Source organism: Panthera onca, chromosome A2 (assembly GCF_046562875.1).
Source record: "Panthera onca isolate mPanOnc1 chromosome A2, mPanOnc1 haplotype 2, whole genome shotgun sequence".
Classification (NCBI taxonomy): Eukaryota; Metazoa; Chordata; class Mammalia; order Carnivora; family Felidae; genus Panthera; species Panthera onca.
This window is the reverse complement of record NC_138340.1, coordinates 71,012,974-71,040,611: the sequence shown is the minus strand read 5'-3', so window position 1 is coordinate 71,040,611 and position 27,638 is coordinate 71,012,974. Positions and strand designations below refer to the sequence as shown.

The window sequence follows — 27,638 nt, the reverse complement described above, 5'->3', positions numbered from 1 at the left end:
TTCAGCTCATGCCATGATCTCATGGTCATGGGACAGAAACCCACGTCAGGCTCTGCACTGGGCGTGGAGCCTGGTTAGAAGTCTCTCTCTCTCTCTTTCTCTCTCTCTCCCCCCCCACACACACACTCACAAACTCTCTCTATCTCTTAAAAAAAAAAAAAAAGCAAGATGGGGTGCCTGGGTGGCTCAGTGGGTTAAGCGTCCGACTTTGGCTCAGGTCATGATCTCGCGGTTTGTGGGTTCAAGCCCCGCATCGGGCTCTGTGCTGACAGCTCAGAGCCTGGAGCCTGCTTCCGATTCTGTGTCGCACTCTCTCTCTGCCCCTCCCCTGCTCATGCTCTGTCTCTCTCTGTCTCAAAAATAAATAAAACATTGAAAACAATTAAAAAATAATAATAAAAGAAACAACTATAATTCTTCATAATGCCTGACCCCCACAAAGGAGAAATATTTGCCCAGTGTTTTATGGGAATAAACTCAGGCCCTCTGAGGCACAGAGCAGGCGGACTTAGAAGTCATATGGGTCTGGGTTTTATGAAAGGAAATTTGAGTCTGCTGACATGTAGCAAGTTTTTAAAACCTTAAAGGTCTCAGCCGAAGCAGTAGGCAGTCCATCCGGCTTAGTCGTCAGCACTGTTGGCTTCTTCTATTTCTCCTGGGCCACGGGAAGCTGAAGATGTTGCCTGGTACTGCTCTTCAATGTTTGTGTCCATCCAGAGGCAATAGCCTCCTAGCACATATCCTGTTCACCTTTTTTGAGTCACAAAAGCTGTGCAATCTTAAAGCATCCTTGGACTAGCCTTTAAGGGAACGTTGCTCAGGATCTGGTCATAAGTGGAATGAGAGTCCTTTGTGGCACTATTTTAACAGCTCCTTCTCTGATTACTCTTTCCCATTTGTGTCCCACCCTTAGAGATGCACACGTTTTAATGACAGTAGCTTATTACCAGTTACGTTATACTAGAAAAATGTAGAGATTCACTTATTTTTATCTTCTCTTCGTATTTTCCTTCTTAGACAATTTTGGCTTGAATTCTGATCCTGAACCCAGTGCTATAAATTATAATTGAGTCTCAGATATGTAAAGTGTATTCTTGGCTCCAGCTAAATGAAGTCTCTCCCTGGGAATGCAGATAAGAAATAAGAAACATGTGTCTTCCTACTTAAAATGCATGAATTCTGTTAAATAGGGTCGGTGTTGGATTATAGTTGAATGTCTATATTAAATTAATGAGGTCTATTGCAACTTCTTTCCCTTTGTGGATGAATCGTTCTGTCCTAGAGAGGAAGGTGTGTCTTATTCCCTCCAGAATCATTGCTTGCAAGGAAAGGAAACCAACCTGAGCTGATTCAAAAAAGGGGGAGTTGTAGAGGAACAGTGTTGTGAAATCATACAACAGATAGATGCGATTGCAAACTCACAAGGGGCTCAGGTTTCTCTCTACTTCTCTTTTTGGACTGTATTCCTTTGCCTGTCCATGTCCTTACATGGCCTGGGGGTTGGATGACCTCACAGAACTAATACCCACCACTCATGTATCTTAGAACCATCAGGAAAAGAACTCTTTTTGGTCACTGACCAGCCAATTAATTGGCTCCACTTGGTGCCATATCCATCTCTGGCAGTCAGCTTTGGCCCAGGAGTGATGTCATCTAGGGCAAACCTGGCTACCAGCACCTGCTCCTTGTGGGGCTGGAGAGGAAAGAATTTCCCAGAAGAGGAAATTCTGAGGCAGAAGGACAGGGAGTGAGGCTCGTTGTGGTGCAGAGGAGGGAGAAGGGCAGAGGATCACCGAGGTATTAGGAGGTGTTTTACATTCCCCTTGGAGGAGACCTGTATAAATGGCCCCACTGTCTGTGTCCAAAAGGATTTTGAAGCATTAGGAACAGAATTTTGCAGGTGAAAACTGATAGTTCATCTTGTATTTTTAACTTAAAAAATCAATATCACAACGCTGGGCCATTCAACTTCAAGTATATTTAGATCACAGGTTGAATTTTGTTCCTGAGCAGCAACATGATATGAGAGAACAGGAGGGGTGTCAGGTCCCGGTTCTAATTTCTCATGCAGTGGCACAGGGTCACCTTGAGAGCCCGGCTCTCGACTCCTGTAACGCTCATGTTGTTTTTTCCAAACAAGAAGATAAGATGTATCTTGGCTCTAAAAGTGGGCAGAGCTGGGCCAGAAATTCACAGGCTTCACTGTGTATAATCAGGTGTGGCTGGTGTCACAGAAGGAAGCCCTGAGACTTGCACATTCATGGTCAGATCCTCCTACTCGACAGGACCATGCAGGTGCAGCTTGGTGCCCACCTATGCAAGACACTCTAGGCTTGCTCAAGAGTCTTTAATGAATCTTTCTTCTAAGGCCTGGAAGCACTTTGAACAGGGTTTGGCAGGTCCCTTATCAAATAGCGTGGTGAGTTATTAATTACCTGAACTTTAAGGTTGAGGGAGTTTAGATAGACAGTTGCCAGGGGTCCCATTTCATGTGTACTAGACAAATGTAATGGGACCTAGTATCATATTAGGGTTTTGGGGAGATTCTGTGGTTTCTGCCATTGATTGTCCAGGATTATTTTACATTTTGATGTCTTTAGGCTAAGGATGACATATTTATCAGTCAATCTGAGAAAAGACTTAAAGCCTATTTGACCTTCCTTTTGCTGGTCAGAACCCTGACTTCTTTTTCCCTCTTACCCTCTGTATCTCTTGAAGCCTCTAATGCCAAACCTCATGCATTGTACTGCCCAGTTAATATTTCCTAAATGAAATTTCTGGAGAACTAGCTTTTAATAGTTGAGTTGACTACATTTTATTATCATAGATAGGAATACTAGTTGAGTTTTGTAAAGATGATTAGGAAGTGTAGATTCTTGCTCCTCGAAGTGTGGTCCTTGGACGAGATCACATCCTCCTTTGGGAAATTAATAATGATGCTGAGTCTCAGGTCCCCATCCAGACCTGATGAATCAGAATGTGCATTTTGACAGTGTCTGTGGGAAATTCATACGCATTTAGGTTTAAGAAGCCCACTCTGGACTGTGTTTCTTAAGCCTAGTGGCAATTAAAATCCCAGACAATTAGGTCAGGCTTTCTGTGGGTGGAAACAGGTTTTGGTATTTTTTAAAACTCCCAAGGAAAATCACAGGGGAGCTCACTGTAACTCCGGAGGAAGTAGCTTTGGTCACTTTGGACAACCTGGCTTTTTTTTCTCTTTAATTTTTAAATTTTATTTTACCTCCAGTAAAATTAACATACAGTATTATATTAGTTTCAGTGTACAATACAGTGATTCAACAATTCTGTACATTACTCAGAGCTCATCACCATAAGCGAACCCTTAATCCCCTTTACCTGTTTCACCCATCCCCCCACCCACCTCCCCTCTGGCAACCACCAGTTTGTCCTCTATTTTTAAGAGTCTGTTTTCTCCTTTTTCTCTGTTTCCCTCTGCTCATTTGTTTTGTTTCTTAAATCCCACGTATGAGTAAAATCATATGGTATTTGTCTTTCTCTGATTTGACTTATTTCGTTTAGCATTATACTGTCTAGGTCTATACACATTTTGCAAATGGTGAGATTTCATTCTTTTTTTGTGGCTGAGTAATATTCTATTGTATATATATACCACTTCTTCCTTTTCCATTCATCTATTGATGGATACTTGGGTTGCTTGTATAATTTGGATATTGTAAACAATGCTGCAATAAACACCAGGGTGCATATATCTTTTCAAATTAGTATTTTTGTATTTGAGGGGTAAATAGTACTGGAATCACCATATCATATGGTAGCTCTCTTTTTAATTTTTTGAGGAACCTATATACTGTTTTCCACAGTGGCTGCACCCGTTGGCATTCCCACCAACAGTGCACAAGTGTTCTTTTTTTCCACATCCTCCCCAATACTTGTTGTTTCTTATATTCTTGGTTTTAGCAATTCTGACAGGTGTGAGGTGATATCTCATTGTGGTTTTTCATTTGTATTTTCCTGAGGATGAGTGATATTGAGCACCTTTTTTATGTATCTGTTGGCTAGCTGGATGTCTTCTTTGAAGAAATGTCTGTTCATGTCTTCTGCCATTCTCAATTGGATTATTTGGTTTTTGGTGTTGAGTTGTATAAGTTCTTTATATATTTTTGATATTAACTCTTTATCAGATATGCCATTTACACACATCTTCTCCCATTCCCTAGGCTGCCTTTTAGTTTTGTTGATTGTTTCCTTTGCTGTGCAGAAGCTTTTTCTTTTAATGAAGTCCCAGTAGTTTATTTTTGCTTTTGTTTCCCTTGCCTCGGGAGACATATCTAGAAAAACGGTCCTACAATGGATGTCAGAGACATTACTGCCTGTGCTCTCATCTAGGATTTTTATGGTTTTGGTCTCACATTTATGTCTTTAATCTATTTTGAGTTTGTTTTTGTGTATACTGTAAGAAAGTGGTCCAGGTTCTTTCTTTTGCATGTATCTGGACAACCTGGGTTTTTATTCTAAAAATCAGATGCTACAGTAATGAACTGAGTCACCTTTCCTTCCAATAAAATCTGGCTTCATCTCTCTATGTTGCACGTCTTACAAATTATAGAACATTCATGTCTGGAAGATACTTTGTGTTAGAGGTGATTGCATTCAAGCCATGTTTAATCTAGGATCAGCTGTTTTCAAAATGTGCACTTTGAAGAGTATGGTTGAAGTACTTTGAGGAATCTCGTAAGAAACTTGCAAGGTCAGGTCTTTTAATAATATTTTTTTCTGATGCCACCACTGAATTAGTGTGGAGAAATTGTTTTTCTTCTATAAAGAGCCAAGTTCAGTAGGGGGCAGCTTGCACAGATGCTTCAGTTTACGAAATTAATCTGGAAACCTGACATGTGTGAGGTTTATGACCTTCCTTTTAGCTTCCCTTGGCCACACAATGACCTTCACGGCCATCTTGACTCCTCTGTTGCCTTTGTAGGTTCTTCTTCCTTTTCCTGCATCCTGGGGCTCAGGCCTTTGGCTTCCTGTTTTCTCTGTGCTCACTGTCCTAGAGGTTCCATCCATTCTGAAGACTTTCAGTTTAACCTAGGTATTGATGACTTGTGAATTTGTATTTCCACCCCACATTTCTTCTCTGAATGCCAGACTTGTATTTGTTTCTTCACCTGGATGTCTCATAAGCATTTTTATTATATTTTTTATAAGAATTTTTTTTATTTAAAAAAATTTTTTTAATGTTTATTTATTTTGAGAGAAAGAGAGAGAGAGAGAGAGACAGAGCATGAGCAGGGGAGGGGCAGAGAGAGAGGGAGACACAGAATCTGAAGCAGTCTCTAGGCTCTGAGCTGTCACCATAGATCCCGACGTGGGGCTTGAAGTCACAAACCGTGATATCATGATCTGAGCCGAAGTCGGACGCCTAACCGACTGAGCCACCCAGGCCCCCCTAAATTTTTTTTTAATGTTTATTTATTTTTGAGAGAGAGACAGAGCCCAAGCGGAGGAGGGGCAGAGAGAGAGGGAGACACAGAATCCAAAGCAGGGTCTAGGCTCTGAGCTGTCAGCACAGAGCCTGATGCGGGGCTCGAACTCACAAACTGTGAGACCATGACCTGAGCTGAAGTCGGACACTTAACCGACTGAGCCATTCAGGCACCCCTCATAAACATTTTAAAACCTAAAATGTCCAAAACTGAACTCAGGTTTTTCTTTCCAGAACCTGCTCCACTCCCTTCCCTATCTCAGTACATGGCAAGTCTATTCTTCTGGGTGACTCAGGTCAAACAATGGCATCCTCCTTCTCTTTTGCTCACATTCCATGGCCAATCTGGCAGCAGATCTTTTGCTTCTATCTTTGATGGATGTCTACAATCCAAACAACTTCTTGCCACTATCCTAGTGCAAACCACTAACAATTCTTACTGGAATTATTTCAAAGACTCCTTATTTGTCTCCCTGCTTTTTCTCTTGGTCACCTTCACACCCTGGGAGAACCCGTTAAAACATCTGCTCAAATCTGTTCACAGGCTTCCTATCTCTTAGGAGCAAAATTGGAGTCCTTACTAGGACTTAGGAGGTGCTATGTAGGTGGCCTTCCCACTTCCCTCCCTGTCCTCATCTCCACCTCCCTTCCCAGTCTCTGCTCCAGCTTTCCTCCAGGGTGCTGAGAATGTCCCTTCCTTAGGGCTTTGACTTTTTCCATTCTCCTGCCTGGAAAGTTCTTCCCCCAAATACCCACATATCTCCTTCCCTCCCCACCTTCACATCCATCTTCTCCTGTTGCCCCTTCTAGGATTCAGCCCTTCACAGCCTCCCGCCTCCCAGTGCCCATCCCATGTCTGAACCCTGTCCTCCCCAAAGCTCATGTCACTTCTACCGCACTATATAACTTACTCAGTTTTGTTCTTCCTCTGTCTTCACAGTCTAAAGGTAAGCTCCAAGATGGTAGAAAAAGGCATTTCAACTGTTTTGCTCACTGTTGTGAACTCTTGCTTAGAAAAGGCACATACCATGAATGAATGGATATATTTGCTCTTCCAAAGAAGACTGAACCCCATTTAAAGTAAAACATCATGTGCTTGTCATCCAGTGCTTATCAGCCCCCCTGCCAGCAGCATGAATCACTAAGACATTATCTGTGGATTACTAAGCTCAAAGGGTCTGATGTGTGAACAAGCACAGTGTAATGTGATTCACATGCTTATGGCTGAAAAACAAATGTCCTGGGAGCTCAGAGGGGCAGCAACAATCTGGCTGAGGTAGGAGATGTGGCATCGAATGTGGTGCAGAGTGGGAGTCCCCAGGGAAAGAAAAGGGAAGCATCTCAGGCAGAGACTGAACCATGTGAAAAGGGACATGGGTAAGAAGTGTTTCTAGAATCACTGAACAGCAGGATCAGTGTGGTCTGTGGGCGGGAGCGGCTGGGATAATCCTGGAAAGAGGAGGAATGAGCCCAGCCTGTGGAGGGTGAGTTTGCTGGACTGGCAAGTTTGGATTTGATCCTGTAGGCAAAGAAATAACCAGATTAAATTGATGGCAGGTAAATATCTCTAGTGAAAGTTCAGCGAAGGATGAAGGAGAGTGAAGGCCAGTGGTTTGACAATGGAGGTTGGGCTAGGGCCTGGCCATGGAGTGAGGAGGGGCAAGCGACCTACAGAAATATGAAAGGGTGACTGGCCTGGTTCTAATAAAACCCTGACTGTGGAATAAAGGCTTAAGCACGAGTGATAAGAGAAATACAAATTAAACCCACAGTGATATACGCCCATCAGATTAAGCACAAAGGAAGCTGACAATAGCAAGTATTGGCAAGAATGTAGAAACATGACAACCTCTCTGATATGGGAGAGGAATGGGTTCTGCCCCTTTGGCAAGCACTGTGGCCCCTCTGGCAAAGTGAAGGATGAGCTGTCTTACTGTTCTAGCAAAGCCATGCCCATGCACACTCTCGGGAACCTCTCATAAATGTGTGTCACCGCTTGTCGTTAAGAAAGTAACATGCTGGGGCTCCTGGATCGCTCAGTCAGTTAGATGTCCGACTTCCGCTTGGGTCATGATCTCACGGTCCATGGGTTTGAGCCACATGTCAGGCTCCGTACTGACAGCTCGGAGGCTGGAGCCTGCTTTGGATTTGGTGTCTCCCTCTGTCTCTGCTCCTCCCCTGCTTGTATGCTCTCTCTCTCTCTCAAAAATAAATAAAACATTAACAATTTTTTTTAAAAAGAAAGTAACATGCTTATATGGCAAACAAAAAAAAAAATGGAAAAAATCCAGATGCTCATTTATAGGAGTGTAGATAAGTAAGTTTTGGAATATATGGCAATGAAATACTATAAAATGAATAAATCAGAAGTCTGGAGCTACCTTCTAAGCACATAGATATCCCAAACATAACATTGCTACTTCTAGAATGTAAGGAGCTTTTTGATAAACTAATGTGAAATCATTCATGCCACTAGAGAAGGTTAGTTAAAAGCCATAAGTGATAATAGAAAAAAGAACATTTTCTGTGAGATTTCTATAATATAGAATATGCATAGGATACCTGATTACTAGTTGAAGAGATCTTTGATTTGCATTGTTAGATTATTTTTAGATACCTACCTGAAAAGTCAAAATGCCACTAAACACCATATTTTCTTTTGTAAACATAATCATAATAGGTTTTGTCTGAATTTAGGGAACATGGGGTTAAAATGGAAAGAGTTTTGAATAAACACTGAAAAGATGTCAGCTCTGGCCCTGGTTCTGTCCTAAATTCTGTAGCCTTTGGGTCACTTAAACTTTCTGAGACTTCTGTTGGTTGGTGTTCATGGAAAAGTGAGGATAGGACCACCTGCCCTGATGCTGATGGTGTGATGGTCAAGGCCAAGTGAAAATGTGCAGAGAAAAGGGGCTTTGAGAAGTTGAAGTGCCCTCCAAGCTTGTCACTCTAAATTCACTGACCACATGCTTTATGTTTTTATCTTACTGAGGTAATAGATTTTGAAATAACCTTGTCACTCAATTGGCAGGTGTGAAAGGACAGTAAAGCAGCCTGAATTTTCTATTCACGGACCAAAACTATTCATATCTGTGTTACTTCCGGTCCTCTGAGCAGCAGGTACAAGATGGGATTAGCCACACAGGCAACTGATTAGGAGAATCCCTTGGAAGAGGATGTGGGGAGGGAGTCTGAAAGGCTGGGAGACCCAGCAGATCGGGGCTGACCATGGTCAGGGGAGAGGGAAGAAGAAGATTGAGTGGATCCTCAGTGTGATTCTCAATGTGGCCTTTCAGGAGAGCCTTTCGTCTCCAGGGAATGGGCCCACACTAGCTTCCCTGCCACACCCAGCCCTTGGCAGGAGCCACCTGTGACAAGCCATGGGTTCCAGAGCACAGGACTGGGCCCATCTCCAGCAGTCAGAAATCTGAGTTACATTTTCAGGCCACAGTGTCATGAAAACGCCTCATCCTATTTTATGTTCGATGACCATGATTGCCATTATTCACAGTAAAAGGCCTTATTAAACCATGTATTCATTTAGATAATATAAGATGGGAATTAATGTCTGTTTCAAACTAATGGCCAATGTCCTGCTTTATTTTAATATATTTCTGTCACTGTCAGAAAAAAAATATAAAATTGACTGCCATTCTTAGTGATTTTTTAACATTGATCTTGGTGTTCAGGCTAATGCAACAAGATATAGAAAAAAAGCAATGTGGATGGCCATTGTAAAGTTGGGAAAAAAATGATAATTATTTTTGGACAAATATTACACAATGTTTGTATACTTGTAAAATGGAAGAGAAATAGCTAGTTAGTTGAATAATTAAGGCAGTTTACAAAATTAACAATTACAGAATGTGAAATTTAAAAGTCATTTAAAAAACATCCGATTCACAGTGGTAATGAAAACAAGAAATATCCATATGTAATCATTAAGTGCAAGAAGTATATAAATAAACATACAAAACTTTACTGAGAAACATAAAAGATTTTGGGGCGCCTGGGTGGCTCAGTCGGTTGAGTGTCCGGCTTCAGCTCAGGTCATGATCTCACAGTTTGTGGGTTCAAGCCCTGCATTGGACTCTGTGCTGACAGCTCAGAGCCTGGAGCCTGCTTTGGATTCTGTGTCTCCCTCTCTCTCTGCCCCTCCCTCGCTTGCACTCGGTCTCTCTCTATCTCTCTCAAAAATAAATAAACATTAAGAAAAATTAAAAAAAAAAGAAACACAAAAGATTTAAATTAATCTATAGATATTGCATGTTCTTTCAGGAGAAAACTGAATATTGCAAAATTGAGGATATGTTTCATGGTAATTCATATATAGAGTACAGTGTTATGATGAAAATACACTCAATTTTCCTATTTAATTACAAATTTTTATTAATTTAATTTAGTAAAATTATTCTAAAGTATTCTGAAAGGATGAAGAGGCCACAAGAGATACATCTAAAGGGGGCAAAAGAGAAAGGATGAAATAAGGTCAACATTACCATATTCAAAACTATAGTAATGAATAAAATGTGGTCTTGACTCTGAAAACAACAATAGGTTTATGGAACTGCATAACAAGGATAAATTCTAACATGATCAGAGGCAGCAGATATCAGTAAGGAAGAGGGATGTAATTCACATGTTCCCAAATAAACTGCGAATGGATTTGAGAGGCAAGGTTTCCAACTGCGCCATGGCAGCTAGTGGGTGCAAGAGAGAGGGAGAGGAGAGCTTCCTAAAAGAACTTGTGAGGACTCCACAGAAAAAGCTTAACTGCCCCAAATTGGAGATCTTCCATTCATATCCAAATACACAAAATTAAAAGGCAAATAATACATTGGAAAAATATTTGCAACAAGCATATTGAATGAAAGCTTAATACTTTAGGGTGCGTAGAACTCATGTACTTCAGTAAAAAATAACACTAAGCTTCAGTAGATAAGCACTCAAAGAGCAGGATCAGACAGTTAACAAAAGGGCAATAGGAGTGGCTAAGAGGAGGTGGAGGATGTACAGTCAAGAGCTAGAATCATGAGAATAATCAGTGTTGTTGAGTTTGTGGGGAGGACAAGACTCACGTGGATTGCTAATTGGTATATAAATGGGTGTAAGGCGTTTTGTGGAAGGCTACAATAGGTATTCATAGCCTGCAACTAGGCCGTGCTCATTCAGGCCCTATATTTCCGAAAGAAATTTTAAAAAAATGCAGAAAATACCTTGCATGTATGCAAGGATATTAGTCCTTTCATTATTGAATAGTGGAAACATAAACTGCCTGAATGTTCAAAATAGAGCAAAATGAACTCCATTATAGCATATTTCTAAAGAGCATCCATTAAGATTTATTTACGAAAAAGATTTTTGACAACATTGGAAATGTTTACATTTTATTGAAAAATTGGAATGCAAAATTATATATTCAATGTGTCTTTTTTTTCCATTTAAATTCAAGTTAGTTAACATGCAGTGTAGTCTTGGCTTCAGGAGTAGAACCCAGTGATTGATCTCTTACGTATGATACCCAGGGCTCATCCCAAAAAGTACCCTCCTTAATGCCTATCGCTCACTTAACCCATCCCCCCCACTCCCCTTCCCTCCAAGAACCCTCAGTTTGTTCTCTGTGTTTAAAAGTCTCTTATGGTGTGCCTTCCTCTCTGTTTTTATCTTATTTTTCCTTTCCTTCCCCTTTGTTCATCTGGTTCATCTGTTGCGTTTCTCAAATTCCACATATGAGTGAAATCATATGATATTTGTCTTTCTCTGACTGACTTATTTTGCTTAGCATGATACCCTCTAGTTCCACCCACATTGTTGCAAATGGCAAGATTTCATTCTTTTTCATTGCCGAGTTGTATTCCATTGTATATATATATACTGCATCTTCTTTATCTGTTCTTCAGTTGATGGACATCTGGGTTCTTTCCATAATTTGGCTATTCTTGATACTGCTGCTGTAAACATTGGTGTGCAGTGCCCCTTTGAAGAAATGGGCAGAAGGCATGAATAGACATTTTTCCAGTGTGTCTTAAGATAAAGTAATAGGAAAGAGATGATGGCAAAGAACATAGCAAATTGGTTTATAGTGTTAGATTCTGGCTTATGGGTGTTGCTTTTTCTGTTTTATGCTTTTGATTGCTTTCACATTTTTCACAGTTTCACATTTTACACACTTTCTTATGAGTTTCTTTCATAATTAAAGAAAAGAAGGAACGAAGGAAGGAAAGAAGGAAAGAAGGAAGGAAGGAAGGAAGGAAGGAAGGAAGGAAGGTGCTATGTGGAAACCAAATGTGAAATGTCTATTATAATTGAAGTCTAGAAGACTTTCTGGCAAATAAAATGTTTTCCTAGTGTTGGTCATGGCCACCTTTCCTAAATTAAAGTCTTTGCAATGAGCTGACATCAGGCAGGAACTCATGTTTTGGAAAGATGCTTTACGGTATAGCAGCATTGGTGAGTCTCATTATAAAATTCATTGCCATGGAAAGTATTCCTCAAAAGACAGAATTCAAAACCTCTGTAAGAAACAGGCAAGGACCATCAAGATAATAACTGATTCAGGCAAAAATAATTAATGGATGCTAGAAGAAGTGGGTGAAAGTTTAAGAAGTAATAGTGTATTTACATAATCTCCAAATATCTCTCCACAAGATAGCTATTAATTACAAAGGATAGAATAGCTTTACAGTGTAGAAGCCTGGCAGATATCACCTTATCTAAGTGATTAAAGCTGACATCGGAAATGGGGTAGTGATAGCCCACTATCACTGAATATGGTAGATGGAGAATTCAGCGCCACTTCTTTGGTGTTCTGGCCCAAAAAACAGAGCCTGGAACTGATCACAAGGAAACATCAGGCAAACTTAAGGTGAGGGACATTCTACAAAATCACTGGTCTTTACCCTGGAAGACTATCAGTATCATGAAATATGCAGAAAGATCCGTGATCTGGGATCTTGGATTTTCCTTTGCCATAAATGATATTATTGAAAACATTGGTGAAATCTGAATAAGTTCTGTAGATTCAATGTTAATTTCCTAACTTTTATAATTATACCATAGTTATAAAATAATAAGTTATAAAATAATTTCTTGTTTTTAGGAAAGACACACCAAACTATTTGGGAGTAAAGAGTCTACAGATGACTTTTTAATGGTTCAGAAAAAAACTAGACATGCACACATATCAATATGCATAATTATATAGATTATATATGTATATATGCATGAATGTGTATGTATGTATATACACACACACACACAGGCAGAGGGAGAGAGAAATATTAACATTATTAGCATTTGGAGAATCTGTCTGAAATATATTAGGGAATTCATTGTAATATTCTTGCAACTTCAAGTCTGGAAGTATGCCAACATGGAAAAAAAAAAAGAAAAGAAAGAAAAACAATAAAGGAGAAAGTGGCCAGGTGCTCGCAGGCTCAGCTGAGCATTAGTACTTCTTTAGGGCCCTGGCTGGAGTGAGAAGGCCGCTCATGTCCTGAACTTCACCCTCCTTTCTTGATACTGAGCTCTCTGTCTCTCTTGGTCCTGTAGGTGCCATGGGTCTGGTACTTTCCGTATATTTTCCTCCCTAAATCTATTAACAGCACTATGGAGTAGATGCAATCATAATCCTCATGTACAAGCGGGAACTCTGACATTTGGAGAGACTGAGTAACTTGCTCAAGATCCCAGAGCCGGAAAGTGGCAGAATCAGACTTAAACTCTGGCTTCTCTGCCTCCTTCTGCCCTTCTGCCTGTTCCACATCTGGGAACCATCTGTCTCTCCCATCACAATCCTTTCAACACCACTCTTTCTTTCTGGCTATTTACAACCCTAAAAGCATCCCTGTGGTCCTTACACATGATGTGGATTTGCCAAATTGATTTGTACCAACACATGTTGCCCCATTTGCTCAGTGTGCTGCCGTTAAAATCACGTTGAAGTTCTGCCCTGTTATTCCTTAAACGATGAGATTCTGGATAGGAAAGACGAAGCAGTGACCTATTTCATTAAGTCTCTAAATTTGAGGTCCTTAAAGCTCTTTGGTGTAGAATGAGCAATCTCTAACATTCCCTGGTTGTGGTTCGTCAGCAGCCCCTCCTGGCCATGGTAGACAGTGAAAAGAGACAAGACACTAACCTCTCCTGGCAGGTCTTCTCCCTCCTCCTGCCTCCCCATCCCAGCTGCTATGATCTCAGACTGCTCTTACTCTAAAGTGTAAATGCCTCCAGGAGGACCCCGTTTAAGTCTGTTAAACTCCAATTTTGTAATTGTGTTAGTGCCCTAAAGGGGACTTTGTGTTTGCCAGCTGGGAGATTGAAAAGAGTCAAGACAGCAGATTCAAGTAGGAAATGTAGCCTTTCGATGGTGCAAGAGATGTATTTCCCTGTTTTTTTATGCTTTGAGGAAAAAAAAGTAGTAAATACAAGAATTTAACTCTGAGCCTTTATCAGCAAAACAGCACTGCCGCCACAGAGTGGAATCCAACATTCTCCCTTGTTAGCAAAGATTATTTTCTTTGTGGGAAATATTGAGGAGGGGAGGATACAATATGCGTCCTGACATGATAACTACCGGGAGAAATTTGACCTGAGAGTTGACAGTTACTAGGGGAAAGTCATTGTAAAGAGCTTGAAAGTGCAGTGAAACCAGCAAGTACCCGAAACAGAAAGTAGAGGATTTGGTGGAATGGGATGGTTTGAATGGGACACAGGAGAGAAGGAAGATGTGTCTTCGATCCTTGCTGCCTCATGAGTTTATGTTGGTGCTGAAACCTCTCCCTGACTCATGAAACTGAAAACCTTTCTTTTAGAGAAGGTCAGTTTAGGGGAATGCCGAGTGCTGGTTGGCGCAGAAGAATCTGGATGTGCCCCCTTCCATTGAGCAGTGGGGTCCAGTTCAAGAAGGGGGTAGAAATGGAGACTGGTGTGAGGCTGTGTTAGTCTGCTTTTGCTGGTTATGTTGTGAAACAAATATCCACACAATGTGCTTTTCCCAGGTAGGCTGTGAAATAAACATCCTTCTGCTACAAATGTTTATTTCTCCCTCATATCACATGGAGTCTGTGGGTCAGCTGCTGCTGTCCTTCAGTTTGTGGGTTGGGTTTCTGAGGCATAGGCTGGAGGCCTAGTCTAGAACTGGCACATGCTGTTGTTGGGGAGAGAACGGGAGCAAGGGGGTTGGTGTAAACCCATGACACCTCGTAAAACTTCTTGCTCGGAAGTGAACATCATGTGTAATTGGCCAGAGCATTTTACATATTCCATGACCACGTTCGCAGCGTGTGAGGTGGATGTATATGGTCTTCCTACAGGCAGCATGAGCAAGTCTCATGGCAGACAGAGATGTTTGACCCCCCACAGAGGAGAATGGAATGATTCAGGGGCATCATAATCCACTGTGTAATAGCAAGTGGTGTTACTGTCACAGCCAACTCTCCTTCCATTGTTAAATTAAACATCTACTTGTATTCATTTATTCTGACAGAAAACATGAGGTCTTAGGATCAGTGACAGACTGATTTCTTGGCAATCTTACCATCCCCGTGGGATGACGTGATAGGAGCCAGATGTCCCCCGTGCAGGCAGAGGTTTGTGCCACAGGAGAGATCCCTGAAGTTATGAATCCCAGAGCTTATATAGGTGCTACTGGAATATTTGGCTGCCTTCCTCTCTGCAGAAAGGAAGAAAGACCTTTGTTCTGGAATATAATGAAATCCTTTCCGAGGAGAGGAACCAAAAGACTCTGGGCTTACACACCTGCATGTAAACAGATGCTTCCAGAGGAGGTGGGATTACATCTTTCCAGAGGTCTCTACCTTTAGGGTGGCCATGAATCACCCTCAAACCCAGGTATCAGTGCTCTTTGCTCAGAAACCCCTAACGACCAGAAACATGATAATATTCATAGAGTATTTTTCCCAACACTCGTGTTTTTTAATGTTCTGAGTTTTGTTTTTAAGTTTTAGTAGACCCACATTTTCAGAGGTGGAGATGAGAACCCTCTGGTCCACAGTTCTCGGTAGGTGAATATTCTCTGGCTGAAATTCTGAGACCAGAGTGAAAATCTAACACTTGTCTTCCTATCCCAGCTGGTGGACATTATTGGGTTAGATATTACATCTGGAAACTGTTCATGTTTATACACACCATCAATGTGGAGAAAGTAAAGTTACTGAAGAAACTGCAACTTGGATATTATAATTTTTCTTGCCTCACGAGCCCTCAACATCTTAGCATCGAGTGACACAATTTGCTTACATTTAGTCCCCAGGGCTTTTGAGATGCTGTTGTGGAAAAGATAAGTGACACACAGTCACATATATCAGGGTCAGCATATGCCTATGGATTCAATATCTTTATGGATCATATGTTCAAAGAAAAGCTGATATTGCTTGTTTTTCAATGTCTGAGAAACTCTTCTGTGTGTCTGTAGAGTCTTAAAATGTTAGCCAGTGCACTGAAGGAGATGGCGGTGATATTCAGTTACCAAACTGACTGACTGGTCATCATGAAGGTCACCGGATGCATCTCCCTCCCCCAAGTACAACTTCTACGAACATAATTTTGTGAAAAGTTTCCGAAATGATACCAAGTGGTAGTGCTCTGGAGCCTAGAAATAGTGATCGATGTATCTGTCTCCGGGACTGATTTCTAGGACACAGGGTGTGACTGGGGCCCGGAAGACCAGGGCTGGACCTCTGCCAGGCTGCACATTCCACCTGCCCTCTGTAGCTGTGGGCCAGCCCCAACCCACATCCTGGCCTCCATTTGCTCCTCTCTTCCTGTTTTCATTTGGGGTCCTCCCCTCCCCAAAATGCAGTGGAGCTGGAAGTGGACTTAGAGATACAATGGGCACAACAGGAGCTCTGATGACCATGATAAACAAAAGATTTGCAGAGAGACATGAAAACAGGTTACGGTGTCTGGCAAGGGAAAGAGAAGCTGCTTCATACTCTCCAGCAGGAAGTTTCATTGTCGGTAGATGAGCAGGTAAGCCGTGGCAAGCATCCCCTTCAGTCTGCAAGAGCTGCATGTGATGAAATGGCTGCTCGATGAACAGAAGCTTAGCTAGAGACATTACAAATGAAATGTAATACAGCCTTGCCCATGACAATGCTCCGCTCTCCAGAATTCTGACCGAATTCTCACCCTCCTGCTGCTCATGCCACCTTTGTGTCTGTGCTGGATTCTTGCAAGCTGTCCCAACCTCCTCCCTTGCCTCTCCTTCAGTGTGGTCTTAAACCAGCAGCTAGAGACACTCTGCTCATTGCCAGCCAGGTCGTGTCACTTCCCTGCTCGGAGCTCTCCAGTGATTCCCCACCTCGCTTAGTGTGGAGACCAGAACACTCCCACTGAACTAGGAAACCTAGCACCACCCAGCCCCATGCTACATCTTCAACTTCATTTCCTACCATTCTCCCCTCTGGTTTCTTAGCTCTGGCCACACTGGCCTCTTTGCTGTTTCTCAACAAGGAAACAAAGAAGGAAAAAAAAGGCACTTTCCACCTCAGGACCTTTGCACTTGTTCTCTTTGACCAGAACCATCTTTCCCTAGACATTTCCTTGGACACTTTCTTTTCTTCCTTCTGTTCTTTACTCCAAATCTTCTTTCCTTGAGAAATCCAATCTAGAATGCCACCTCCTATCCACATCTTAACATTTCATTTCTCATTTATTATTTTGCCTTAAAATTTCCTACCCTCTAACATCTATATTTTACTTATTTATTTCCAGGGGCTTTTATGTTGCTCTCTCCTCTCAAACATAAGCTGCACAGCCAGGCTCGTAGTCTGTGATGGTAACTAACAATGCCTCCTCATCTCCAGTGCCTGGTGTGTGGTTAGCCCTCAATGAACACTTGTTGGATATATGACTGAATGAAAAGACTCCTCCACATGAGGCCCTAGAGAGAAATGGATGCACAAGAGATGAAAAAAAATGTTAGGTCGCTTTGTGACTATCCAGGTTTAGGCAGCAGACCCAAAGCAAGGTCTTGTTGGTCCACCTAATCTTGTTGGCTCAAGATTGATCAGCAAATCAGATCAATCCCTGCTAGAGCCATGGTCCTGACTCAAGCCTTGACCACCATGGTACGTGCAAGCCCAGCCCCAGCACACCTGCAGGGAGAAGACCTGGGTAAGGGAGAGCCCTCACCTGGAACCAGGCAGAACCTTGCCCAAGGGGTTCCAGAGCTCTCCCTCTGGGACACTGTAGGAAGGTAGAGCTCACTCCCTGGGGGAACCCTACAGAGAACCACCTTCCTCTGCCTCAGGAGTGGCTGGAGGGAAGGAAATGTTGGCCCTTTGTACTGGGGGATGTAGGTAGGAGTCTGCCCTCCTGGCTGGTGATGAACCCCAGACCAGCAAACATGTTGATATTTGGCCCCACATGTATATTACATGATAAAACGTGAGCATGAAGACTAGGCTGATAACAAGAATCTGAAGGAAAAGGAAGGGAATAGAGTGCCATAATCATAAAACATGCAGAATTAGAAAGGCATCTATTGGCCCAAACCCATGATAATTTTAGAAACCATCTTGCAATCTTAACAAAGAAAACCTGAACTGCAAATAGCAAGGACTTTGTGGGACCTACGTGAAGAAAGCTATGAATGTTAATTTTTAAAAAATCAAAATAGGAATTTAATAAGTGGAGAAACAGATCATGCTCTGGGTTGGAATAACTTAACGTACAAACCCTTATCATATTCATCTGTTAGTTAAACTTAATTCCACTGACAAGATCCAGGGGATTTTCATGTTCTAGAATGTGGCCAGTTGAGTGTAAGGACTGAGTTCCATTGAATCTTTGGTGGGAATCCTCTGTGTGGGTATTGCAAGCATTCCCCAGGTTCCTGCCTTGTCAGTGCCTTGTGATAAACACACCTTGTCAGTGCCTTGTGATAAACATAGGGCTCTTATGGCATTTCTCCATGCCTAGCTTGGGTCCACAGCAACCCTGGTTCTCCAGATTCTAGACAAATAAAAATGCAAGCATTGTTAGGAGATTTTTAAGAAGAATATATTTCAAAAATTAACAAAGGGGGTACTTGTGCTATCCAATGTGATAAATTGTCATACATATATAGTAAATAAGTGTATATGTTTGACTCTGGGTACATGTACACACACACATACATACAAACCTGAAAACTTAATGTGTCAGTATAGGAACAGAAAGGACAATCAAAGAGATTGAGACTCTTGCAATACATATGAGTTTATTAAAAAGTTTAGTGATTTCTAATATATTAAACGATTTCTTAACACATAGCCCTTGGAAAACTATTTGTAAGGGTCAAAACCGAAAATGAAGGAGACGGCAACTGTTATAAACCATACACAAAGATAAGTTTCAGAAGAATTAGGCTATGAAGTGGAAACTAGACTAAAAAATAAAAAAGAACAGGGCAAACAAAGTGTTTAACTGAGGAGAACAGGGTTCCAGGAGGTATATCCCCATTGGTGTCATAAAGGTATTACCGACAAAAATAACTTTTCAACACTGAGCAAGGACTGCTTGGAGCCCCCTCCACTCTTAAATTCAGTGACCCAAGACATCTTGCATATTCAGGTGATGGGTCCGTGTGTTGGTTCCTTTAGGGCAGGGACCAAGTATGTATGCGCTCCAGAGCCCCGATGCCTGGGTCTGAGTCCTGGCCCTGCTCTTTATTCTTTGTGTGACACTTGGTAAGTTACATAACCTCTCCATGCTTCTGTTTCCTCACCTATAACATGCAGACAGTCATAGCAACTGCCTCTGGGGCGGCTGCGAGGGTTAGGGAGTTCTATAGGTAAAGCACTTAGAACGGGGCCTGGCACGTTGGAAGCCATAGAAATACTAGATATTAGCTTTCACGACGGCATTTTTCCAATGCCAAAATGATGCCAGGCAAGTGGTGAATGGTTAATAAATGAACAACTCTGACTCTCTAAGGATACAAGCAAGCCCCACCCCTCTAAGACCACCAGTGACAGATTTTGGAAACAGAGGCAGAAATGCAGTTCACCAGCCTTTTTCTTCTGCCACTTGGAGCATGAAAAAGCACCGTGCAGGACAAAGTCTGCACATACTCGTGATGGGTGAGTCAAATAAGCTATTGAAAACAGGGGAAATGAGCTCCTAGCTGCCGAGGGCAGTGTTAAGCCCATATGTTTTGCATAATTCTGCCCCCATCATATTGCTTATTGTACAAAGAAAATGTTTTGATAGTCTGTCACTGAAATCTGTTTTTAATGAAAACATCCTGGGATCAGCTATTATTCTTAGAAGACAGCTTTGTTGTGGAGTTAGTCAAGTATGGAGCTCTGTTATGAGAATTTCCCCGTCACAGATGTCCTGCGGCTGGAACATGAAGGTTGAGGAAAAGCAAACAGCCGTGGGCTGAACAGCAGTAAATCTCAGCCCTGGGAAGGATGGAAGTGGTAAGGCGGGGACCCAGCTCAGGGCCATGAACACTGACCCTGGCGCGAGGGCTGCTGGGGGCTGCCTCCACCCTGCCCTCACCACCTTGGCCACCAGACTCAGCTGCACGCCTCCTCCTGGCATTTCCCCTCTGCTGCTCAGAGTTGGGGTCTGAGGAAGAAGGTGCTGGATGGAGGAGGCTGCATTCACATATTTATGTTGTCTGCTCATGGAGTTGGAACTGTCCCTGTGAGGACCAACTGGCCGTCTCTGGGGCCAGCCTTTCTTAGAACCAGCATGAGTCCATCATGTTGGGAAGAAATAGTCAATGGGGAAGCTTGGTGAACTTGGGAGTCAAGACATCTTTATTTTCCCTCTGTGTATTGCTGTTTTTCTTTTTTTAATATATGAAATTTATTGTCAAATTGGTTTCCATACAACACCCAGTGCTCATCCCAAGAGATGCCCTCTTCAATATGTGCATCACTATTGATAGAAATTTGGTCACGGTTATGCTAGAGACCTGGAAAAATATATGCACAAATGAAATTAAAAATATGCTGATGAAGTGAGTATAAAAAATGAAAGGCTCACAGCTTATGCCACCAAGTCCGTGTTCTTTGAGAAGAGCCTCGCCAGTTTGTCAAAGCCTTTTTTTTTGTGTTTAATTTAAGAGAGATGATCTATATGAGTGGTGGGGCCTGAGAATCTGGAAGGCATTATAAGCCATTAATGACAGGAAGTGATGATTTAGGTAGTGGCTCATGAAGACACCTCCTCTCAGGAAGACAAATTCAAGGAGAGTAGTTCCTTTAAGGTCATGTGATAGTAAATCTTATATGTCCTGGAGATGCAAATGGCATCAAGACAAGGGGCTGAAAGAAAGGAGCTCAGGATGAAGCCAGACTGGTTAGCCCCCCAGTAGTGCTGACACCCACCAGCCTCATGGTCACCAAATTGGTAACAGGACCAGATTCATTTGTGTCAATGCACTGTCAACGCTGACTGTTAGCAGAGGACACCTTGCCTTTGGGACACAACACGAGGGAAGATCTGGTGACACAGCATGTTCCTGGGAGCTCTCAACCATAATCATCTTATTAAATCAGTGAATGTAATATTCTGATATCCAAGAAGAAATAAGCTTTAAAAAATCTCATTCAAAACACGTACAGTTGAGCTTAATTTGTCCTCGCAGGCGGGTCTGTCGTGTTGTATTTGGAACTGCCCACGTGCAGCTTGGCATCTCCTGTTGGAATTCAGTCGATCCTAATTGTCAATCATCCATTCTGAGGACAACCTAAAATAATTGATAGACATGATTGCAGTCTTTTATGGGGAGTGATTATGCTGGTTGACCAGCTTTCTGAGGATATCAGATACATCCACTTAAAGTGAGTGTAAAGTCTTTTTAAATATCACAGGCCTCCTCGGAAGGCCAGCAACTCTGGGCTTCTTTTCCAGGATCCCCACCCCCAGGCCAGTGGGACCTGCTGAGACCGGGCCACCCTGAAGGTGGTCCCTTGGCCAGGCTTTCTTCAACCCACTTCTTAGAAAGAAGAAACCCACTCCCAACCAGAATCTCTACTTTCTTCAGGGGTAGGTTTATGAGTGACTTTTTATTGTACTGTCTGTCTGGTTTGGGAATTTAATTTTTTTTTTTTTAACATTTATTTATTGTTGAGACAGAGAGAGACAGAGCATGAACGGGGGAGGGTCAGAGAGAGAGGGAGACACAGAATCTGAAACAGGCTCCAGGCTCTGAGCAGTCAGCACAGAGCCCGACGCGGGGCTCGAACTCACATACCGCGAGATCGTGACCTGAGCCGAAGTCGGACGTTTAACCGACTGAGCCACCCAGGCGCTCCTGGTTTGGGAATTTAAATACCAAATGTACATTGTTTCTATAATTACAAAAAAAAAAAAGGATTTTCCCTTTTATCCATTTCACCCATAATGATATTGATCTCTTCCTCAAAACCCTTTACTTCCTAGATGCAGATGGAAAGGAACAGGGGAAAAGCAAAACAACAAAAAAATTTTTTAGCACATTATAAATCACTGTGGTATGCTTTCTGTTATTAGTTTTTAACCTTGACTCATTTGGGTAGGGGCAGGATCGATACTGGCCCTGGATTAACATCTTATATGGTTTATTTGATTTTTAATAATGGTAGCTTCCACCCACGTGACCTGGAAGCAGTGGCAGAGTGTTCTGCCTTTCAGCCTTGACCCCCACGATGGGGCTGACAGAGGGTTAGTTTCCAGGGCACTTACATGGATGTTGGGTCCTCAGAGGGCTGAATCAGGGACCGTGAAGGAGCGTTCTTGTCAAGGGCTGTGCTTGTCTGCTGTTAGGGCTTCTGACTCAGGCCCTGCTGCAGTGGTCTTCAAAGGCGTCCTTCCCATTTGATTTTCCTGTTGCCCTGTAAGGTGGACTCCAAGAGTGTCCCTAAGGTTCCTAGCCCCTGGAGTGCAGTGGGAGAAGTGGATATAACCTCGTATAAATGCTCATGCATTTGAAGGAAGAATTATCTAATCTCAGGTTACTTACAAGGTACAACTTTGTGATCCTTAATACTGTCAATTGTCTTTTCCTCCACTTGAAATCTTTGAAGAGCGTGGACAGATCTGTAAAGCCTGGATGGGCCAAAGGCAAAGAGTAGAGCACTTTACTGGTTGTGTTCATGTAGACGGTCACTTGGTCCCCATTTCATTCCTTAACCTGCTTGGGTTCTAGCTTATTCCTGATGGAGGAGGTTCCATCCAGGAGGTCCTGGCTGGTGGGGTGCCATGAGATTTGGGGATCTAGAGCTGGATCCTTTTTAATCCCCATTCACTTTACTTATAAAGTCTTCACTCTGCTATTCTTCTTTGCCAGTGTCAAGTTTTGCTGCTAAACTATTAGTAAACTGTAAAAAAACAATTTACAGGAAACTATAAAGTAAAATAACCAGTCTTCCCCCAGGTTAAGTGCTAAATTGGTAACGTGTAATTTGAATGGTCTTTTTTTTTTTTTTTTTTTTTCTGTTCTGCTTACTCTTCAAATGCGCATGTGTATGTTTGATTAATTAGATCAACATTTGGTTAAGGACAGGTGCATCAAGAGGCTTCTTTTCTGTCTTCTAAAGTCTAGACTGTGAATTCCTCAAGGACACAGATGTCAGTCCCCCATCGTTCAGCAGTTCTTTCATCTGTCCTATTCTCACTGCACGTGGTGAGCAAGCCTGTGTTCCAGGTCTGTGCTCAGCACTGAGGACGGTAGCCCGGCCCCCACAGAACTTCGGGTTGACTTTAAACAAAATACACAAATAGTTCTTTAGAATTATTTTCAAAGACACTAATGTAAGTACCAGATATTGTTCTAGGGACATTTGTTCTGGGTGGGGAGCCCAGAGGAGCGAGGACGAAAGGTTGTGGAGAAGGAGGACTGAGGGAAGCATGTTTCAGACAGAGGGAACAGCATACTGACATCTCCCAGAAAAAGAGGAGTACCTCCGAGCAAAACTCCCCAAGTGACTGGGATGTCATGCATGGGGTGGAGAGAGACAGTAGGGCCAGGGAGGAGGAAGGGCCAGATCCATTTTCCATGCTTGTATGAAATGTCTCCTCTTGTCTCAAACTTTAGCCTAAAGGAGGTGTGAGGCCATTAAAGCCACAATCTGATGTCCTTTTATAAGCATTCTACCTGTTGTACAGAATGTATATGGGGCATGGGCAGGGTGGGGAGACTTAGACTGGGGAGCGGAGAGGCTTGGGCCATGACGAAGGAGTAGAAATGGATTCTTAGAATGGTTAAAAAGTAGTAGCAAAAGTTATTGACAGGGAAAAAAGAGTTACTGGCAGGGAGACCCAGTGGAGAAGGAATTGTTACTGAGTCTGGGCTTTGGTGGGGAGCATCAGGTTTAAGGATAAAGATCCTGAGTTCCTTTTGCACTGTGTCTGGGAGCTGTGAGAAGCCCCAGTGGATGTTGGTTTGGAGCTCAGACAAGAGCTTTGAGCTGTCAGGGAAATTTGGGAATTGTCAATGTTAAGAGAGTAATTGAGGCCATGGAAGGGAATATGGGCCCCTAGTGTGAATGTGGGAGGGTCTGAGGACCTCCAACATGGAAAAGGGTGAGTGAGGAAGAACCTGTAAATGGAGCAGGGCTGGGGAAGCCTGAAGAGCAGCCATAGGGAAAGGGGTGAACGCCACGCTGTTTCCTCACCATTGAGAAGGCATGCAGTGCCCAGCGTGTGGTAGTGGGGGGGCACACAGCAGGATCTGAGTACATAAGTACGTGTACCTTAAATTCTCTGACTCTCCCCTATGCAAATCTGCTCACACCAGGGCTGAGAATATAACCTACACATGCAGAATGCAAGCTTGCGACTTGTTTCTTACCCAAACCCATTTGTCAGCAAAGCTTTAGGTTTCACTGGGGTTTTTGGAAAGCTGATATCATATACCACTTTTCTCTGGAGTATAAGACCATATCAGTTACTTTCATAGCAACGTTAACTTAATCAGAATTAAGACCCATGAGCCACAGTGACACTGGGATTGATAGGACCCTGGTAGAATACCGTCAGCAATTTTCCTATGCCTGGCATGTCTCCATTCAACTCCTAATTTTTGACATGGTTTCTCTGTACTCAAGTGCAGATGTTGTGACCAGTGATGGCTGTCTGGGGCAATACTCTACTGGGCACGTAAGGGACACTGCTTCCTCTTGAATCTTTCACATCCAAGTAACTGCGCTGAGATGAGTCAGTGATATTTCCAGCAGCTTAACTATAGATCAGGTTCCTTTGTGGTTGAGGGAGTCTTATAAGTGGAGCATGTCTGAGGACGTCTTTAGGTAGTTTTCTCAGAGGGCTGGGGAAGCAGATCTCCCCCTCCCCACAAGCCCCACACCAACCAAATCCTTGCTTTCTGAAAGGGACAAAAAGATTTCTTTCTAGTCCTGTGATTCTCACTCCTTAGCATTAAGTTTTAAAATCTAAATCAAATGACTCATGACATAAAAGAATGTTGTTTGCTACCTTTTGTCAATTTTATGAAAATGATTGTGATCCTCGTGTAAGTTTCCCTTTTACATGTTGGTTGCCTGAGCCAGGTACCTCGGTGGGGGTGGGGGCACGGCATTCTTCTTTTGGGTAATGTCGCTGATTTTGTTTGCTCGGGATACACGCTGAGTTAACCTCGTTGGACTTTTCCCCAGGAATTGATGCGCGTGCACGTGGTGGGTCATTATGCTGCTGCACCTCTGTAGTGTGAAGGTCAGTGTGTTTTTCTGATTATAAGAACCCATCCATGTCATTCCATTATAAACCCACGCCACTCATAATGGAATGTGCCTCAGCCCACAGGCCACGGTGGTCGCCCGGCTCGGGAACTCCCGCCAGCGCAGCTCGGACATTTGAGATCCATCACCCGTCCCTCCCCTGCCACCTGCATCTACCCCTTTTTGACTGTGCTCCATTCTGAGATGATGTTCTTTGCATGTCAAGTTTCCCTTGTGTGATGTGAACGTACAGTTGTCGCAAGTGAATTTGTACCTGGAAACGAGCACTCTGTGATGGTCCTTCCCAAATTATAGTGGAGCACTCTGCTGGGCTGTGGGGAATTGCCTTATAGTTGATGTGAATGCATGGAAATTCACCTGGAGACCAGAGCAGCAATCTCTCTTGCTGCCTCGGTCAAGCCAGCCACCAGGAGTTTGCCAGTTCATTGCAGGGGGCCTCTTGTAGCTGGGGGGGGGGGGGGGTTCTCCTGGGAAGGGCTTTCCCCAGATCCCTGCAGACTTTGTGCCAAGTCCCCTCCTTCCCATATCTCACAGCCTTATAACTTTCAGTGACAGTCTTGGTTTACAATAATCACAGCTTATATTACCCGGACACTCTGTGTCATGATATGTGTTAGATGCTTTTCTGCATGAATCCTCTCTACCTGCCACAATCTGAAGAGGTAGGTATGACCATTGTTCCCGTCTTATGTTCTAAGGAACTGGGTATAGAGGGCTCTGTCACTGCTGAGTCTCTGGGTGGGTAAGCGAGGAGCAGGTCCGTGCCTGTGTGAGCTGGAATCTCCATCCACAGGCCCTACTGTGGCAACCCTTAAAGGAGGCTTTTGTTTAAAAAATAATTAAAAGCTCACATCTGCATGGTGCTTTGCAGATGTGCTAAACATAGCCACGTGCATATTCAGCTAATCCCTGAAATGGCCCTGCAGTAAGGGGACCAAAGCTCTGAGATGTTCAGTGAGCATCTTGGCATTTTTCAGCTCACAGGAGGCAAGGAATCTTCAGACTGAGGTCCTCTCTCCCACCACGAGGCACTGTTTCCAACTCACTCACAGGGAGCGATCTTAATTAGTAAGTTTAGAGCAGCACACTTAGAGAATGAGCATTTTCAGTGTTGTGTTCAAGAAGGATTAATCACTACTTAATCACGTGCTGCCAAATGTACAGGGACAGTGACAGGGCAGCAATTTCAAATTTTAAATGTTAAACTTTTTTCCTGTTGTGTCTCCGAGTTTGTTGTGCTGTCGAGCAGCTGCTTTATTTCTCTGAGTTCACTGAGCCACCCATCCCCTAGTTTTCCCCACGTGGGGAAGGCTTGACTTTTGCTAAGAGAATGCTTTCCCCAATGCACAGTGCTCTTGTCTGTTTACATTCCCCTGGGACTTCTGAATTGTCTCTTTGGCTATAAAGATATAGGAGGAAGTCGTAAAAAATACGTTTTGGATGCATTTTACATTCTAGGAGAATGTTCTCACTTCCCTCTTTTCAGGACGGGGATCATTGGAAAATTAGGGCTTTCCTGTCCCAGGAAATTTCAGCTTATGTGCCTCTTCAGATATATACGGTCTGCCTTGAATGTAACCACGAAGCTAAGTGTGCATTGCAAACAATCTCAGGGGATTGTATTCAGTGATCCGGGAAATATGGTGGCCAAATATTCTCCCTTGATATTTATGTGAGTGAGCTCTCCCTGAGTAACAGGAGGGAGAAGACAGAGATCAGGACTGGTGGTCCCAGAGGACTTAGTTTGTGAAATGTAAGCATAACCACAACCTCCTACACAGCAATGACACTAGAAACCTAAAGGGACCGAACACAGCAACCTTATTTCCAGTTTCTGTGGAAAATCAGTGCAAAACTCCTTGCCCCACAGTGCATGATAAAGGAAATGTTACAGCCCCATTACTTTTGTGGGTTTTGTTTAGATCTTCAAAACTGAAAATGATCCCAACGTGCTCTATGCCTTTCTATAATATTTTCCAAGATTCATTCAACATGATCCAAAATAAGTCTGAATTACTAGCTGGATTTATAAAAATATCTGGAGATGAATAAGGGATCACTCAACTGACCATTTAGTGCAGATATACTTTCCAGCTTCTGGAATGATCCTCAGCAGGATGAATGCTCATCTCTCGAAGAAGCCCAGATGAGGCAGAATTTCACACTAAGACTAGTGGTTCAACTAGGGGTCTGTCTCATCACCAATTGTAGCTTTGCGTGTGCAGCTTGGCCATCTGCATTTTGAAAAAAGTCTCTGGGGGCGATTCTTATATGCACCCCTGTTTGAGAACGGCTGGCGAAAATTGATGGGATCTCAGCCTCTCTGTGTCTGTGAATGAGAGTGGAACAGAAATCTACACTGCAGATCTTTAGGGCACAAAGAGGATCTTGTTGCTTGAAGATAAGCTTCCTGAAGCCTGTAAAAGGTCCTTTTTGGAAAAGCAAACAAATAGACTTTAGGACTTACACATTGCAAT

General features: G+C 42.8%; 1 protein-coding gene across 4 annotated transcripts in view; it reads left to right on the top strand.

Annotated features, from left to right (window-relative positions):
* HECW1 (HECT, C2 and WW domain containing E3 ubiquitin protein ligase 1) overlaps positions 1-27,638 on the top strand; it is a 421,728-nt gene that overhangs the window by 98,489 nt on the left and 295,601 nt on the right. For 2 of the 4 annotated variants that reach the window (XM_060632177.3, XM_060632176.3), the window contains exon 2: positions 25,078-25,135. The exons of the other annotated variants lie outside the window; for them this stretch is intronic. In XM_060632177.3, coding sequence (XP_060488160.2) covers positions 25,109-25,135 — 27 coding nt within the window. In that variant the 5' untranslated portion in view covers positions 25,078-25,108. The remainder of the gene's footprint in view (positions 1-25,077; positions 25,136-27,638) is intronic. 4 annotated transcript variants of the gene reach the window in all.